This window comes from Peromyscus maniculatus, chromosome 22 (genome assembly GCF_049852395.1).
Source record: "Peromyscus maniculatus bairdii isolate BWxNUB_F1_BW_parent chromosome 22, HU_Pman_BW_mat_3.1, whole genome shotgun sequence".
NCBI classification, from domain to species: domain Eukaryota; kingdom Metazoa; phylum Chordata; class Mammalia; order Rodentia; family Cricetidae; genus Peromyscus; species Peromyscus maniculatus.
This window is the reverse complement of record NC_134873.1, coordinates 6,832,743-6,847,974: the sequence shown is the minus strand read 5'-3', so window position 1 is coordinate 6,847,974 and position 15,232 is coordinate 6,832,743. Positions and strand designations below refer to the sequence as shown.

The 15,232-nt window shown below is 42.5% G+C and overlaps 1 protein-coding gene across 1 annotated transcript in view; it reads left to right on the top strand.

Moving 5' to 3' along the window:
* Window positions 1-3,046: 3,046 nt before the first annotated feature.
* The window catches only part of LOC107400468 (uncharacterized), a 37,250-nt gene continuing 25,064 nt past the window's right edge, over window positions 3,047-15,232 (top strand). The window contains 4 exon segments of the mRNA XM_076558935.1: window positions 3,047-3,163; window positions 5,275-5,392; window positions 9,463-9,560; window positions 14,323-14,335. Of these exon segments, the coding sequence (XP_076415050.1) occupies window positions 3,047-3,163; window positions 5,275-5,392; window positions 9,463-9,560; window positions 14,323-14,335 (346 nt within the window).

Below are 15,232 nucleotides of genomic sequence, written 5' to 3'. Positions count from 1 at the left end.
TATTCTCAGACTGGAAGTGTCTGTTTCCTCATTCCAGTGGCTCTCAGCTGAACTGCTGCTCCAAAACCTGAAAGCTTAATGAGCCAAAATGCTTAACCAGGCCAAATGTTTCTAGCTTCTAGTCTTCACACAGTATATACCTTTCTGCTTTCTCCCACCACTCTCTGGGATTAAAGACTTGCTTTCTGGGATTAAAGGCGTGATGAGTCACCATGCCTGTCTGTATTTTTTAACACATGGATTTCTGCCTCTGGAATGCTAGGATTAAAGGTGTGTGCTACTCCTACCTATCCTTTATGTTTAATATTGTGGCTCCTCTGTCCCTGACCCCCGATAAGTTTATTTGCATGCACAATATTTGGGGGAATACAATACCACATATATGGGTGCAGGTTCAAGTCTGTCTACTTCCTGTTAGCATGGGACCATGTGTGTCAGAGGGAGTTGGGAGTCAGGTGGGCCCATGCTCAGCTGGGGTATGGGTGGAGAAGCATTTGGATAGCTGCCATCCAGGAGACCTCATGCATCTGTTCTTGAGGCAGAGAATGCAGGTTGCTAGGAGAAAAACAATAGCTTTTTATCACTGGCCTTATGAACAGGGATCCCTTTGGTAGTAGGAAGAATGATAGAAAGAATGGAACTGAGAAGTGTCCTCATTGTACAGAAGAGTCAAGGGTGAATGAGTGAGGCATGAGGGCAGATATGCCCTTAATTGGGACATCTTGGAAAACAAGGTTTCAGTTGCTGGGTAGGTGCCCACTTGTGTCTGTAGAGGTGGTACCAGCAGTGAAGTCCCTGGAGCTTGGGGAGATGGCATGCTAAATCAGGGATGATGTTTTCCAGGAGTACTGGAGTCATAGCATCTGCTGTTTTTCTGGAGGTTGGGAGAGCACCCATCCTGCAAATGTGTCAGGAAGAGTTAAGAGATATGGAGCCTTTTTATGAGCAGGCATATGGGTGAAATCCACCTGTTAGTATTTGTCCAGTTGGCATCCTTGGTTGGTGGTTGGCACCCTCAGAGCTGTTCTAGGAACTGGTGTATCTGCAGGTCCCCTGGGGGTTTGGCCTTGGCCCAGGCAGGAGGAGTGAACCTACAGAATATGCTCAAAAATGGTTGGGGTAAAAAATAGGCTCTGGAAACAGAAATTAATTTCCATTAAGTCAGACTTCTTTATAAAGTTCCAGAGCTCTTTTCCCAGGAACGTTCAGGTGTCTGTAAAACTACTGGAGCAGATTTACATCTTGGTGTCATAGTACAAAGCTATGGATTTAGGTTAAAAGGCATGAATAATTTTAAGTCTAAATTCACTGAACAAAGGAGGTTGTGTGAGTGAAGGAGGAGGGAGTTGAACATGCCTGCAGGGTTTTGTATCCTCTCTAATGCTAACCTAGCTCTAAAAGCTGGAGCAATAAAATCCACAGGAATTTAAGGACCCCTGAAAACTGTTTGTAATCAATGCTTTATTAGTTTGTCAAAACTGAATTTATCAAAGCTAAAACTTTGAACCTCTGAAGTTATATCTGAAACCAGTTTATCCTGTACCATGGAGTCTGTGAATGAGGTACACCTGTATGTGTTTTTAACAGGAAACATACTAATGAGCTACTAAGGTGCTTGTAGGTTTGGGGTTGGTTATGGTGTTAAACTGGCAAATCTCTTAGTACCCTAGTCATCAAACACCATCAGATCTGAGAAGGATAAGTAAATGAGCAGGAGTGAGCAGGCTTTCCAGTTACCCAGGCAGTCCCAAGTCTTTCCATGTCCACTGGGTGACAAGTCCCAGAGGTAGCACTTGTTCAGATGCCAAGCTCAGAGGATCTGACAGATTCTCTGTAGAGTAGAAATTTGGGGAAATCAGCCTACCTGTCTTGGAAGATTTGCACAATTGTTCCCCCAATGTTCCAACTATTCATAGTCTGGAGATGATCTCAGCAGCAGTTAATGTTGTAAAGCAGGTTTTGTCTGTGTGGCTGGCTTTGTTACTTTTGAGGCAAGCCTCGAGGTGGAAGTTCTTCTGTGGCCATCCATCTTCTTGGAGAAGATACAGGATACTTCCAGGAGTTGGCATGTCTCTCCTAAAAAGCTTTTCTATTAGATGCCATATTCCCAGATCTCAGAGTGTTTGAGAATGGGGGAACAAAATCTGTTAGGTATATCTAAATTAGACAAATGTTGTTTAGGTTTAACTTTGAGGGCATATGTAAGTTAAGTCTAAACATACAGTTTACCCAATTAGTTGTAGCTTACCAATGTTAGTAAAAGCCAGAAGATTCAGTCTGTAGTTTTCAGTGGTGATCCTAAGATATATCAGGCAAAACCAAGTTTTAACCTTGCAAACAATTTGTATGTTAATATCAATGATCAAAACCAGCATTGTTTTAAATCCTGTTTAATAATCCTTGTTTTTAGGACAGGACAGAAATTATCAAACAGAAATATATCCTAACCCAAATGATATTGGAGTCCTAATGTCTCCTTGGTGGGGCCAGTCCAAGTGGTTACCCTTACCAAAGATGATGGTGAAGTATTTCTTTAACCTCAGTCAATATGGCAGCTGATGATGTTCTTCAGAACAGTTTTGATCTGGAGTCACAAGCCTTACAGATTTTAAAACATACCCAATTAGCAAGACACATTCAGGACACGTAAACTCAGGCATTCAAAACTAGTCAGAAACACACTTGTGTGGCCACACCATTCACACATTTCCACCACACATAAGAAGTAAACAGCATCATTAACAGAAACAATTTTTTTTTAATGAGTATCCTAGCAGTCCAGGCATCCTGATACCCGGATCCCAGGGAAGGCTCTGCAGAGGGAAACTGAAAAACAGAGAAGCAACACATGCTGCCCAGTTGAGTAAGTCAGAGCAGCCGGTTGAGAATTTTGGAGAAAGATTTTTATGATGGCAGATGGTGTAGCAGAGTGTACTGAAGGAGAACAGTTTTAAGGTTGGAGTGGGCAATCAGAATTTTAGGGGTGGGGAGTATGGGAACAGGGACCCCCCTGGGCTGAAGCGAAGTTGTGGCAGTGGTGGTGGCAATGGTGGTGGTGGGCGTGAAATTGGTGGAGGCCGCAGTGAAGATGGTGGTGGAGGTGAAGGCAGTGGTAGTGGTGGAGATGATGGAGGTGGTGATGAAAGTCGTGGTGGTGGTGGAGGTGGTGGTGGAGGTGAAGGCAGTGGTAGTGGTGGTAGTGGTGGAGATGATGGAGGTGGTGATGAAAGTGGTGGTGGTGGTGGAGGTGGTGGAGGTTAGTGGTGGTGGTGACAGCATCTCTGGTGGGAGGGAGGAAGAAAGAGGAAGCAAACAGTTACACCAACAAGGAGGAGACATTTATGCAGTAGTTCAGGGTGTAAGAATAGACAGGAATACAGAGAATGGATGCATTGTGATGAGAATCCCAGTGTGACCAGATCATATTTCAGGAAGGAGAGAGGCTGGCAGACAAACAGTACTGGGGAAGGAAAGGAATGGGAGCATTAGAATCACAGTGTGGCCGATCTATATGCTGGGAACAGGATGCAGAGTAACAGGGAAGAGAGAGGAATGGGGCCAGTATTCTTGCAGCCCCAATTTGTAAGAGACAACCCCAGAGTTTCTGGGGACTGAACTTGGACTTAGAAAGCATTCATTCACAAGCCATTTGCAGGGGATGTGGTTGTGAGGGCAGGTACACAAATCGCATCTGGGAGCTGTGTGTGGGGTGGACTCTGTGATGAAGTCTGTGTCACACAGGGGAATTCCAAGGGCAGCAACTGTTTCTTCCCTGAAACAGGCTGGAGTAGCCTGGCACTGCAGTGGCTCAGCAGGCAGTCTGGAAGTTGGAAGAGGTCCTGAACCTCTTAAGACATTTTTGTTTGGGAAGGGAGGCTAACTGAGCGGTTCATTCAGTGTGGCAAAAGTAGAATGGGGAGAGAGAATGAATGGCCTTCCACAGCCACACCACATGGTTGTGGAAGGACTACTCACCCTGGCCAGTGCACCAAAGATAAGTATTGAATCTCTGGTTGGTGGGTTCCTCCGTCACCAATGCAATAAGTCAAATCAAACTGAATTAACAGGGCAGCCCAAAGGAGAGCACTCTCAGGTGGCTCTCAGGAAAGCTGGAGTCAGATCACGAGAGCACCCATGGCAGATGTATGGGATGGGTCTTAAATAGCTGGTAGGCATGGTCCCAGACATCGCTGGGGGAGGAGCCACGGATGGCGGGCTTTCTGCAATGGGGCTGCCTGAGCAGGAGATTTCAAATAATTTGAAAAAATGTTAATATGCCCTGAATTTTTAATGAGAAGCAACTGTGTAAATAGGCATAGCTGTGTGAGGATTATTAAATTCTCACAACACCATTCACTCCAGTGTTAAGTAGCTGATCACTGTTTGCAAAGCATTCATTTAAGGACAAGACAAGAAAACAAAGCCATAATAGATGTCACAATTTCAATCATAGCCATGTGAGAGGCATGCTGCAGAACTGTCCAACCAATTACCATCATGCCTTCCCATTATCATATCATTGATGAGGGATTAGTGTATGGCCAAGACCTTTTATAAGCAAAGCTTTGGTATTAAAGCTAGTGTTGCTCATATACTTGTAGTGATTGATTTAGCATAGTTTAGTGAGAGGAGCACTTTATGAGAGACTAGGAGGTTGTCTTGGTGTAGAAACATGAATCTCTTTTCCACATCTGTATGACACACAAAACATTTGACTATGGGAATGCAATGTGAAAATCCTTTATTTGTTATCTTCCTCTAGCAGGCATGTCATCTGTCACTCTGGATACAATCCATGTGAGCATAAGGGGTATGGAAAGAAGCATTGTATTTCTGGCACTCTCAGAACAACTGGAAGATATGTGGTAGTCCCCACTATGAGAAGACATGATGACTGTGTTGCAAGTTTACAATTAATTGGTTTTCCACGTTCATTGGGAATTCATCAACAAACTCTCATTGCAGAAAAACCTTATGAGTACCAGGAATATGGGAATTCACCTCTCTCTACTGGTTCACTGTGCATATGTAGTGTGGCTCACAGTATAAGAAAATGTTATAAATGCAATCAGTCTGGTCAGACCCTGAGTTGTTCAAGTTCTCTTCAAAGATGTGAAAAATCTCATGTGGGAAGAGAAAAAAATAGATGTGAGTCATTTACTAAAGGCTTTAGGCTTCACAGCCATCATCAAACACACCAAACAGACAATAACGAAGAGGTTCTCTATGAATGTAATCAACATTTTAAACCCTTTATATCTGATTGTTTTTCAGAAGTATACCACAGAACTCATTTGGAAGGAAAACCCTATGAGTATAATCAAAGGAATAAAGCCTTTGCATGTGACAGTCTTCAGCATCAAGTACATAGAATTCAAACTCCAGAGAAATGGTATGAATGTAATCAATGTAGTAAAGCCTTTGTGCAGAAGAATAGCCTTGTAGGTCATGAAAGAATTCATAATGAGGAGAAATCCTATAAATGTGACCAATGTGGTAAATAAAGCATTTGCAAAGAAGAGTAATTTTCAAGTCATGAAAAAATTCATACTGGACATTACCATGTGGATGTAATCAATGTGGTAATTTCAGATGTGAGCTGATGTGAGCTGCCATGTGGGTGCTGGAAACTGAATTGTGTTTTCTACAAGAGGTACTTGCTGGAGTCCAGTGTCATAAGGCTTCAGGTCCCAAAGAAGAGATCACTCATTAGTAGAGGAAGGAGACTGCCATGATCTGAGCATGAAGCAGTATAGCTGCTGCTTTATTGAAAAAACGACTACACATTTTATGCTCTATAACTGAATCTTAGTTTAGACTCAAGCAGGTTAAAAACAGACTTAATGATTCCAGGATAAAGGCAGCCACCAACCTCATTACAGCATTTTCCCCAAGGCAACAAGTGATAAATTCAGCAAGTATCTTAATGCCTTTCTGGATGTGATCCTATTTTTTTCTTTCATAGTTGCTTTCATCCTTGCAACTAGGTGTATCCAGTTAGTAAATCATTAATTTCTCTATTTTTGTTGTAATCAGGTGGACTCAATGGGGCTTCTTGTGGGGGAGTAGGCATAGTAATCACATTGTGTGGTTCCTCGGTGGTGGGATTTTTTCCAAGAATTTTGTTTAAAGAGACTGCCTTTCTCTATGTATATGTTCCCATCATCCAGTGTAGCCAGCAAAATGAATTTCCCACAGTAAAAGGCATAAGGAAACTCCACAACATATAGTGAGAATTATTAAAATTGAAATAAAAATGATGCTGGAGAATTAAGATTGGCAATCAGGAAATGCTGGAACTTTGTCAAACAGCAATGGTCACTGTGCAGTCCACGCCAGGTGGTAAACTGCTAAACAATTTCTCATCCCTTTTCATTTGTTTTAAGATTCTTTTTATTATTGTTACCTTTGTGGGTCCACATGAATAGTATAGTTTGAAATCAGATGTCAGCCTGTGTGACCCAGTTCTTCCTTTCTTCCACGTCTGTTCTGAGGACCACACCAGGTCCATCAATCTTGGCTGCAATCACTTTTACCTGATGAGCCATGCCATGATGAACTGTGATATTTTTTGCTAATCGTTGATTTTTTTTGTTTGTTTTTTTAAACAGCCTGATGAAGTTCAGGCTGACCTTAAACTTCAGCCCTTTCTGCTTCCACCTCCAGTTACTGGGATGATAGGCTTTACTTCTATGCCCAGTGTATGCAGAGGTCTTTTGTGTGATGAGCAAGTATTCCATCCAATGACCGCCATCTGATATGAAAACATTGATGTAGCTGCGTTTTTCATATACAAGTCTACACTGAGAACCTGCCTCAAAACCAAACCAAAACTGCAAACACAAACTTTTGTTAAAATAAACTGTATGTATGTGTTTTGAGATGGGGTCTATCTCAGTTTCCTAGACTGGCCTAGAACTCACACTGTATCCTGCCCCTTGGCTTGCCTTCCTAAGTACCAGGAGAACAGGGCTGGACTAGGGAGTGAGCAATCCAGAGCACAGAGTGGACTACCTGTGTGTCCTGGGGCTCACAGGTAGTAGCCAGAGGTACTTGACAAGATCAGAATGTTCCTAGGGTTGGGTTATATTCCAGAACCTTGCTTGAAATGGAATGCCAGCATTTCAGCATGGAAGGATGGGAAGAGGCCCAGGATTCAATCCTCTTTGGGGTAGAAATGTCCTAAGAGTCTCATGTAGACTAGGGCCACAAGTGCAGTGTGAGGCATTGCTTATGAAAAGAGAGATATACACTGTCGAGTCCATGGTCATGGCTTAGGTGCATCTTCAGTGGCCTCATATAGTGGGTGAGTGAGCATGCCAGGGCTAGAGCTGTGCCCAGGAGTCCATGGACAAGGAAAAGGAGAATGATGGAGAAGAGGCTTCCTTCTTGCTCATTAGTGGAGCACACTAAGCTGAGGTTACACAAAATTAAAAAACTTCCCAGGGTGCAAAGTATTGCAGAATCCGTCCACTTCTCACATGGGAAACTGAAACAGAGAAGGAAGAAAATCATGGCCAGAGCAATTCTGGGTATTGTTCCAATTAGTTATTGTAACTATAGTAACAATTGTGGTGCACTTACATCTGTCTGAATAACAGGCATAGGGTCGGGAAGTCACTCAACAAAGGTGAAAGACAATAAATGGACCATTAGTAGGATTTGAACCCATATATGCCATGTGTACTTGTATAAAATTTTTAAGTTTCCAAGTATTTATTAGTGTAGGGGCGAGAGAATGCATGTGTGGGAAACAGAGGACAACTTACCTGAGTCCATTTTCTCCTTCAACCATTTGGTTCCCAGGGATGGTTCTCTGATAGAACAGGTTTGGCAGCAAGTATCATTACCACCACAATCATGTCTCTAGCCCTCAGTTGTATCCTTTTGTTTGTGTGCTTTGTGTGAATGTGCATGTGTGGAGGTCACAGGTCAAAATTGGGCATTTCATAAATTGATATTATACTCCAAGTTGACTTTATCATTATTGGGCATAGCACAGCATCTCCAGACTCTAGAATTCCCCAAGATGTTCCAATGGAGACCATATGGACAGTGGAGGCATTGTGGCTTTCTATCTAGAGCCAAATAGATAAAGTATTTGCTGCCCTAAAGTTGAGACAGTGGACAGTGACTGGTTTATTTGTGCTGTGAGTAAACAGGGCCTTGAGTCATTAAAAGATAATCTGTGTTTTTGATTGTGGTAACAAATCACACCCCCATAAATTCATGGCTGTATTGTCCACATATTGCTTTACTTTTCCTGTTTGTCATTCTGGCCCTATATATTCCACCCCTTTTGTACTTTGTTTTTACCTGAGATCAAGTTCAAATCCCTAGGAGCTGAATATTTCCATCCTGAAGAGGCCAATGGATGCCATCATTTCATGAACATCAAAACATGATCTGTTATCCCTTCGAGAGTAACAAAGTAATTGTTTGTATGTTTTTCTTACCAAACATTTAAATGAGAAACATTTTCAGCACCTGGGGCATTCAAACACAAGTTCTGTGTTGGAACAGCTCCTGTCCTGAATCTGGTATCTTGTACTTAGTTCCAGTGAAGAGGTCCCTGGTTGCATCCTGGCTCAGGGTGACCGCTCATAAAACCGCTTCCCCCTTCAGATTACAGAACTTCCAAAGAAGCCTTTCTGCTAAAGGAGTCCTTGAGGTACAGCAGGCTATCCTGGCCAGGTCTGAGGAGGAGGAAGAGGAAGAGGAGGAGGTGAAGCCCTGAGAAGTCAAATCACAGACTTGCTGCAGACAATATAGTTATTACTGGCTCTATGGAGCATGGTCAGGTGATGGAACATAGTGAAAACCATCTCTGTACAGAGAGGGATAGTTTGCTGGATCCAGCCTGGGCCAGGTGCCTCAGGGACATGTCCCTGCTTCAGCCATCTATGACCAATGAATGTGGGGATTTGATTTATGATCAGAGTTGTGTGGATGTGTCTTGCTATAGATGCAGCTGATGCAAGCCCTGGCCTGTTGAGGAGACAGCTCAGTCATTCAGTCTCCATCATTGACCTCTGCAATATAAAACCTTAGGGACCACCTTTCTCGGCCTGCAGAATGATGACCAGGACTCCTGCACTGGGAGATCAGCCTGAACATTAACAATTGTGCTCAGCCAGCCCCATCACACCATGACTCCCTACACTCTCACTGTGATTCCCATTACTCTGCAACACTTCACATGTTACAGCTTCTGATATGCCACTTACATCACAAGAATACACCAGGGAGTGTAAACTCACTGTGAAAGGGAAACATAACCAATGTGGAACATGGGGTGATTGCAGAAATATTATAGATGGGCTTAGTAGATAGTTTTGAGCTTCTGGACCCAAAACTCAGTTATGACAATAAACATGAGTACAGAACAATATTTAAGAAATCCAGGAAATGTTGTGGCTCATGGGTAAAGCCCCTGCATAGAATGTACATCATTTTTTCTAGAGATAATTAAAAAAGGTCTCAGCCTCCTGGAGTATGCAGAAGGTGTGGCAAAGGCTGGCATGGTAATGCTGAATTCAGATATTGAAGGGACAGACAAGGTAAACCTTTGACATTGGGAAATGTTCTGAGTGGGCCTTCTGAAGGCCCCAATATCAAATTTGATCTAGTCACTATCTGTCAGCATCAAAACTCCCAATGTCAGATTACACAGTGATTTATTAACATCAAATTTATATATGCCCTTGAGAATAGACAATAGGCACAATGAGATAATGTATAGTACAAATAACTTTTGAATTAAATTAGTTTGTATATTTTAAAGATGCATTAACCTCAGAATGGAAACTGGGATATGTGTTCCATTGGGGAAGAAATTTTACCTTTGCTTTCACAGGAGAAAAATAGCGGGGAATACTATCAGGATTGATAAAGGTAAGGTTTGAATAGTGCTGCGGGCCGCAGGAATATATCATAAGAACTCAGCTGGTTATGGCAAAGTCACTACCTGGAGGGATCAGGGAATTCCTCCAGAGGAAGCCAAATCCCAAGGAGTTTTTGGTGTTACTTGGCTTGTTATATATCAGCTGTATTCTGTTATGAAAATCATGTGTGCCTTCATAGTTCTCCCAGTTGATTTTTCCCTAAGAAGGGCTAACAGTGTGGACTGATCACTCTCTAGACGTACACATTCCAGGAATTTGGAGAACAGCCTTAGGAAAGGCTTTCTCTGGAACCAGTTATCTCCCTTAGCCACTTTCAAGGACTACAGGATACACCACCCAGGTGGACGCCTAACTGCCAAGGACTAACAATGATAACAACCCACCTGAAAGTCTCCTGACTTAAATTCCACAAGGAGACACCACCCAGGGGGGCGCCCAACTTCTAAGGACTAACAAGTGATAGCAGCCCACGTACAAGTCTCCTGACTTACAGTAAATTCACAAGAGGACGCCGCCTAGGCCAGGTGGACACTAAGTAATAGTTTTACGCAATTTAGCTTAGGCCCTCCTTTCTTACAGCCTTACTAACTTTATAGACCTCTAACTACTTACCTAACCACTTTTAGGAATATTTAGATTTCTAACATTTTTTACCAAACACATTTTAGAGTACAATTGTGCACATAAGATCCCTCTTAGATATTACCCCAATTTAACCTTTAGTCAGTTCACTAGTCACTCCCCTTTGAGTTGCAAATGATAATTAACAACTATTGCCCCTCATCGTAATTCTTATTACCCCTCCATTTGATCCTGATAATGGACAATCACTGCCTGAGGAAGTTCAGGCTGGGTGTCCTGGGTGGAGGGGAGGATGGTGATTTTGGGGGGATATATAACTGTAAAGGGAGGGATGGAGAATTAGAATTAAAGCGAATGGACCAAAGAACTCTGCGTGCGTAGTCTGATTTACCGACCCTAAAGATTCTCTGCTGGTTGATAGAGCCTTCTGCGGACCCTGGGAGGGGACTATCGAGGGGCTGGACCCCCCATAGTCCTCGTTACCTGGCGCCACGAACAGACTTAACTGTTTAGGTACTCAGGGACCTGTTTAGGTACTCAGGACCTGCTCAATAAGAAGAGGTGACAGTTCATCAGCTTGGTCATTCAATCCAAGCTAATATGAAGACTAATAAATGCCCCTCATGTGATCAGACAAGAAAAAATTAAAAAAAAATTCAAATGATAATTTACCAACATCACACTTGTCTTACTGGCATGAAATGAAACATGGGTTTTCTTGTACCACATGTCTGAATTCCATGCTACAGTATTAGACTGTAGATTGTAATGTGACCCATGACATTTTGGACATCAGCTTTTGAGTTTTCTTCTTAAACAAAAAGGACAATTTTATTATTTGCTGTTAAAAATTACAGTTAAGAGATTTAAGTTTTTTAAAGTAAATTCAAAGGGTTACTTCAGCTCAAACTGTTTTTCTAAATCTCTCAGAGTTAGATTGGGAGCTAAGATGCATGAGAGAGCAGTGATGGCCCATGCTCTTTATCCCTGCAGAGACAGACAGATCTCTATAGCTTACTTGTTTCTTAAAGGGGTGGTAGTTCACCTTTTTAATGCCACTACTCAGGGTCAAAAGTCAGATACAGTGTCTATAGGTTACTGTAATAAATCCTCTACAGAATTACTAGAAAGGCAGCTAATTTCCAATGGGGACAGGAGCAAAGAGCAGCTTTTGTGGCTGCCTTTATGCTCTTCTCTGTGCATGCAACCTTGACCACTGTTTAACCAGATGGTATCCTGATGATAGATATCATCATACTTATTGCTTAATTGGCATCTATGGACTCTTCGTAAAGCAAAAAGAATCCACCTACATTTACCATATGGATTCTATTGCAAACACTTTCCATATAAGGAGAATAAATATCCTTTCAGAAAAAAAATCCACATTTTTTTTGAGGCATGGAGAACCTGATAGTGAAGGCCAACTATCCTATGGTGATCTGGGCACTCCTTATAATGCTGGATTGGACCTCTTCAAAGTCTGAGTCCTCAGCATGGAAGGAAAGGTATTACAGTGGAAATAGTACATATCAGAATTCCTTAGACTAGGATATGGGTAGCACTGAAGAAATAGTTCAGAGCCTAAAGTCGTCACCCCTCGTCCAAGAGAGGCAACTATGAACTGCAGGAACCTACAGAATGGTCAAATCATTTGGCTAAGTCATGGTTTACTGATTGCTCATCAACCATTGATGGATCTCAAACTAAAATAGAAAGTGTCAGCCTCTAGACTTGAGATGGAATGGCCAAGTTTGAGGAAGAAGACACCACAAAATCATTAAACCACAATTATATTTAGGACAAACAGCTAAAGAATGCCAAAGGAACATCTGCAGTTCACGGGGCCTGTGCAGTAGCATAGTTATATGGCAATCAAATGGAAAAGCACTCACTGGCAGGTGAATGGCAAAGACAGCTGGTTATGGGAGGCATGGATGGAAATGGCAGCACTGGGCAAAGAGGATCTATGAGGTTGTGTGAGAGTTTCCATGATGACCCAGGTGGTCTTATGAGGTTCCTTGAGGTCCCATGACTTCTCATGGTGACCAGTGAGGTCCTGTGGGTTTCTCCAAGGAAACATGAAATCCTTTGAGGTGGGTTTCATATCCTCATTTGTCAACACCGACTACATTTTTATTGTATCTATTTCTAAGGTTTTTCTGCTATTCTGTTAATGTCTTTATTATTTTCCAAATAGTACAGTCTTATTGTAGGTAAATGGGAAGTTTTCAAGCTAGTTGATGTCACTTAGTCTTGTGTAGATCATTTGTTCTTCATGGTGATCTTTTTTCATTTTTCTGTAGTTGAGAGCATTAGTAGTTAGATATTTTGTTGGACTATTGTTGAATCTATAGCTTAAATCTGTACTGACATAGTAATGAAGCTTCCTGTCTACAGTCATAGAAATCTATCCTTTTATCTAATTCCTTGATTCTTTTAATTACTAATTTATAGTTTTAGCTACAGATATTTGTCACATTTCTATGTTTCCCTGGCTGTTTATCCATGATGATGTATAAGAGATTGGGGGTTGTGTTTTTAATTTACTGAATTTCCTTATTTCATTTCAACTGTATGGGTGTTTTACATCCATGTATGTATGTACTTGACGAGTGTTTGGTGCCCATAAAAGACAAAAGAGGGCATCAGATCCTCTGCAGGAAGATGTAGGCATGATTGTGCATCACCATGTCAGATCTGGGGATGAAACTCATGTCTTCTCCAAGAGCAATATGTGGCCTTCACTGCTGAGCCATCTCTCCACTTCTAAACTTGACAGGTTATCAGAATTGTGTGTGTGTGCATGCAGATGCTCACACTGAAAACTGAGTGTTCAGAGAGTTGAAGTTTGATTAAAAGTGTGTGTTTGGGCACTGGAGATGATTCAGTAGGTATCAGAGATTGATATGTTGGCAACGATTGTTCCCTTTCATTGTAAATCTTCACAAGACTGACCACAAATTACCACTGTGTAGAATAAATACTAGTCTGTCTTGAAATCTCTTCTCCCAATGCCATTAATCTAAACCTCTTCTATTTAGCCTCCTTCAGAAAACAGGGCCCAAAGTGTCCACATTCTCTGTCACAATACCACTGGAATGGTCTCTATGGAACTTACTGATATTCTCCACTAACTTCTCTTGAGCAGACCATCATTGTCTACATTTTTCTCTGCACCTCTGCCTCCAAGCTTTTTCTAATATGGCCCACTATCCCTCCCTTAAAACATTCAGCCACTTTCCTAATCCAAAGTGCCAAGGTCCACAATCCACCAACAAGCAGCATGGTCTGGCCTGTCACAGCTGTACCCTGTTCCCTGCACCAGTTCCTGTCTCAGTCAGTGTTCTCTTCCTGTGAAGAGACAGCATGACTAAGGCAAGTATTTTAAAGAAAGCATTTCATTACAGTTTCAGATGTTTATTCTATTATCATCATGGTGGGGAGTGTGGCAGCACCCAGCCAGCCATGGTAGCTGATACTTCTACCTCCAGATCCACATGCAGCAGGAAAAGTGAAAAGCAGTGGGCCTGGCTGTGGCCCTTGAAAGCTCAAAGCTCATTCCCAGTGATAGACTTCCTCCACCAAGACCACACCTTCTCCAACAACACCTCACCCCCTAATTCCTCCTTAGTAGCATCACTCCCTGATGTCTAAGCTTTCAGACATATGGGCTAAGGGAGGCCATTCTCATTCAACACACCACAGTACCTCTCTTTTTTATTGCATTTTTTGTACATAATGTCAATAAGTTGTGTTTCCTACATTTCTGATGTCTCTCAGTCATTAGAAACTTCTTTTGATTTTCCACAAATTGCTATTTATTTCTTTTTAGAGCAAGTTTTCAGGTAGGTGTCTTAGTTTTGGATTATTTGCTGTGATGAGTCACCATGAGAAAAAATACATATTGGGGAGGAAATGGTTTATCTGGCTTACACTTCCATGTCATCAAAGGTAGTCAGCACAGGAACTCAAACAGGGCAGAGATTTGGAGGAAAGAGCTGATGCAGAGGCCATGGAGGGGTGCTCCTTATTCTGTTGCTCTCCATGACCTGCCCAGGCTTCTTTCATATAGAACCCAGGAACACTAGGTTTGAAATAGCCCCACTGACCGAACTGCCTGTTCCCTATCAATCACTAATTAAGAACAAGCCTTACAATCCAGCTTACTACCTGAGCATGCAGAGGAATTCGTTTTCAATATCGGTCCCTGGTTCCCAGGTGATTTCAGCCTGTATCAAGTTGACACCAGACAACCCAGTCCATTAGGCCAGATTTGCCTTGTCATTGAGAATTGCTTTGAACACATCAAACTGCATGTGTCACTCAGTGCTGGGAACAAAGGAATGCAGGTCAACAAGGAGAGTGAGACAAGGGAATGAATGTCCTCATAGCTCCAAAGCAGGTCCTGTTGAATGCCTTGGCAGGTGGCAGAGTGAGCACAGGCAGTAGGCAGTTCTTCTGGTGACTCCCTGGAGCTTCAGTGCATCGAGAATTCCAGGCTGAGGAGAGTTCCAGGCCACTCTAAGCCACTCTCTTCCACAGGACTTCCACAGGAGGTCTGCCAGCACGCACGGCTCCAAGCCCTCCTTGTGCCTAAGTAGGGTGCCAGCAGGGACAGTGCCAGTGTCTATTTTAACTAGGTGAAACTGTGGAAGCATCAGAATAGGGCAGGGAGCCAGCAGTCAAGGAGGAGGGGGGATGTCTCACTCACATCAGTTTCGTAAGTCTGGGAGTTAAACTTG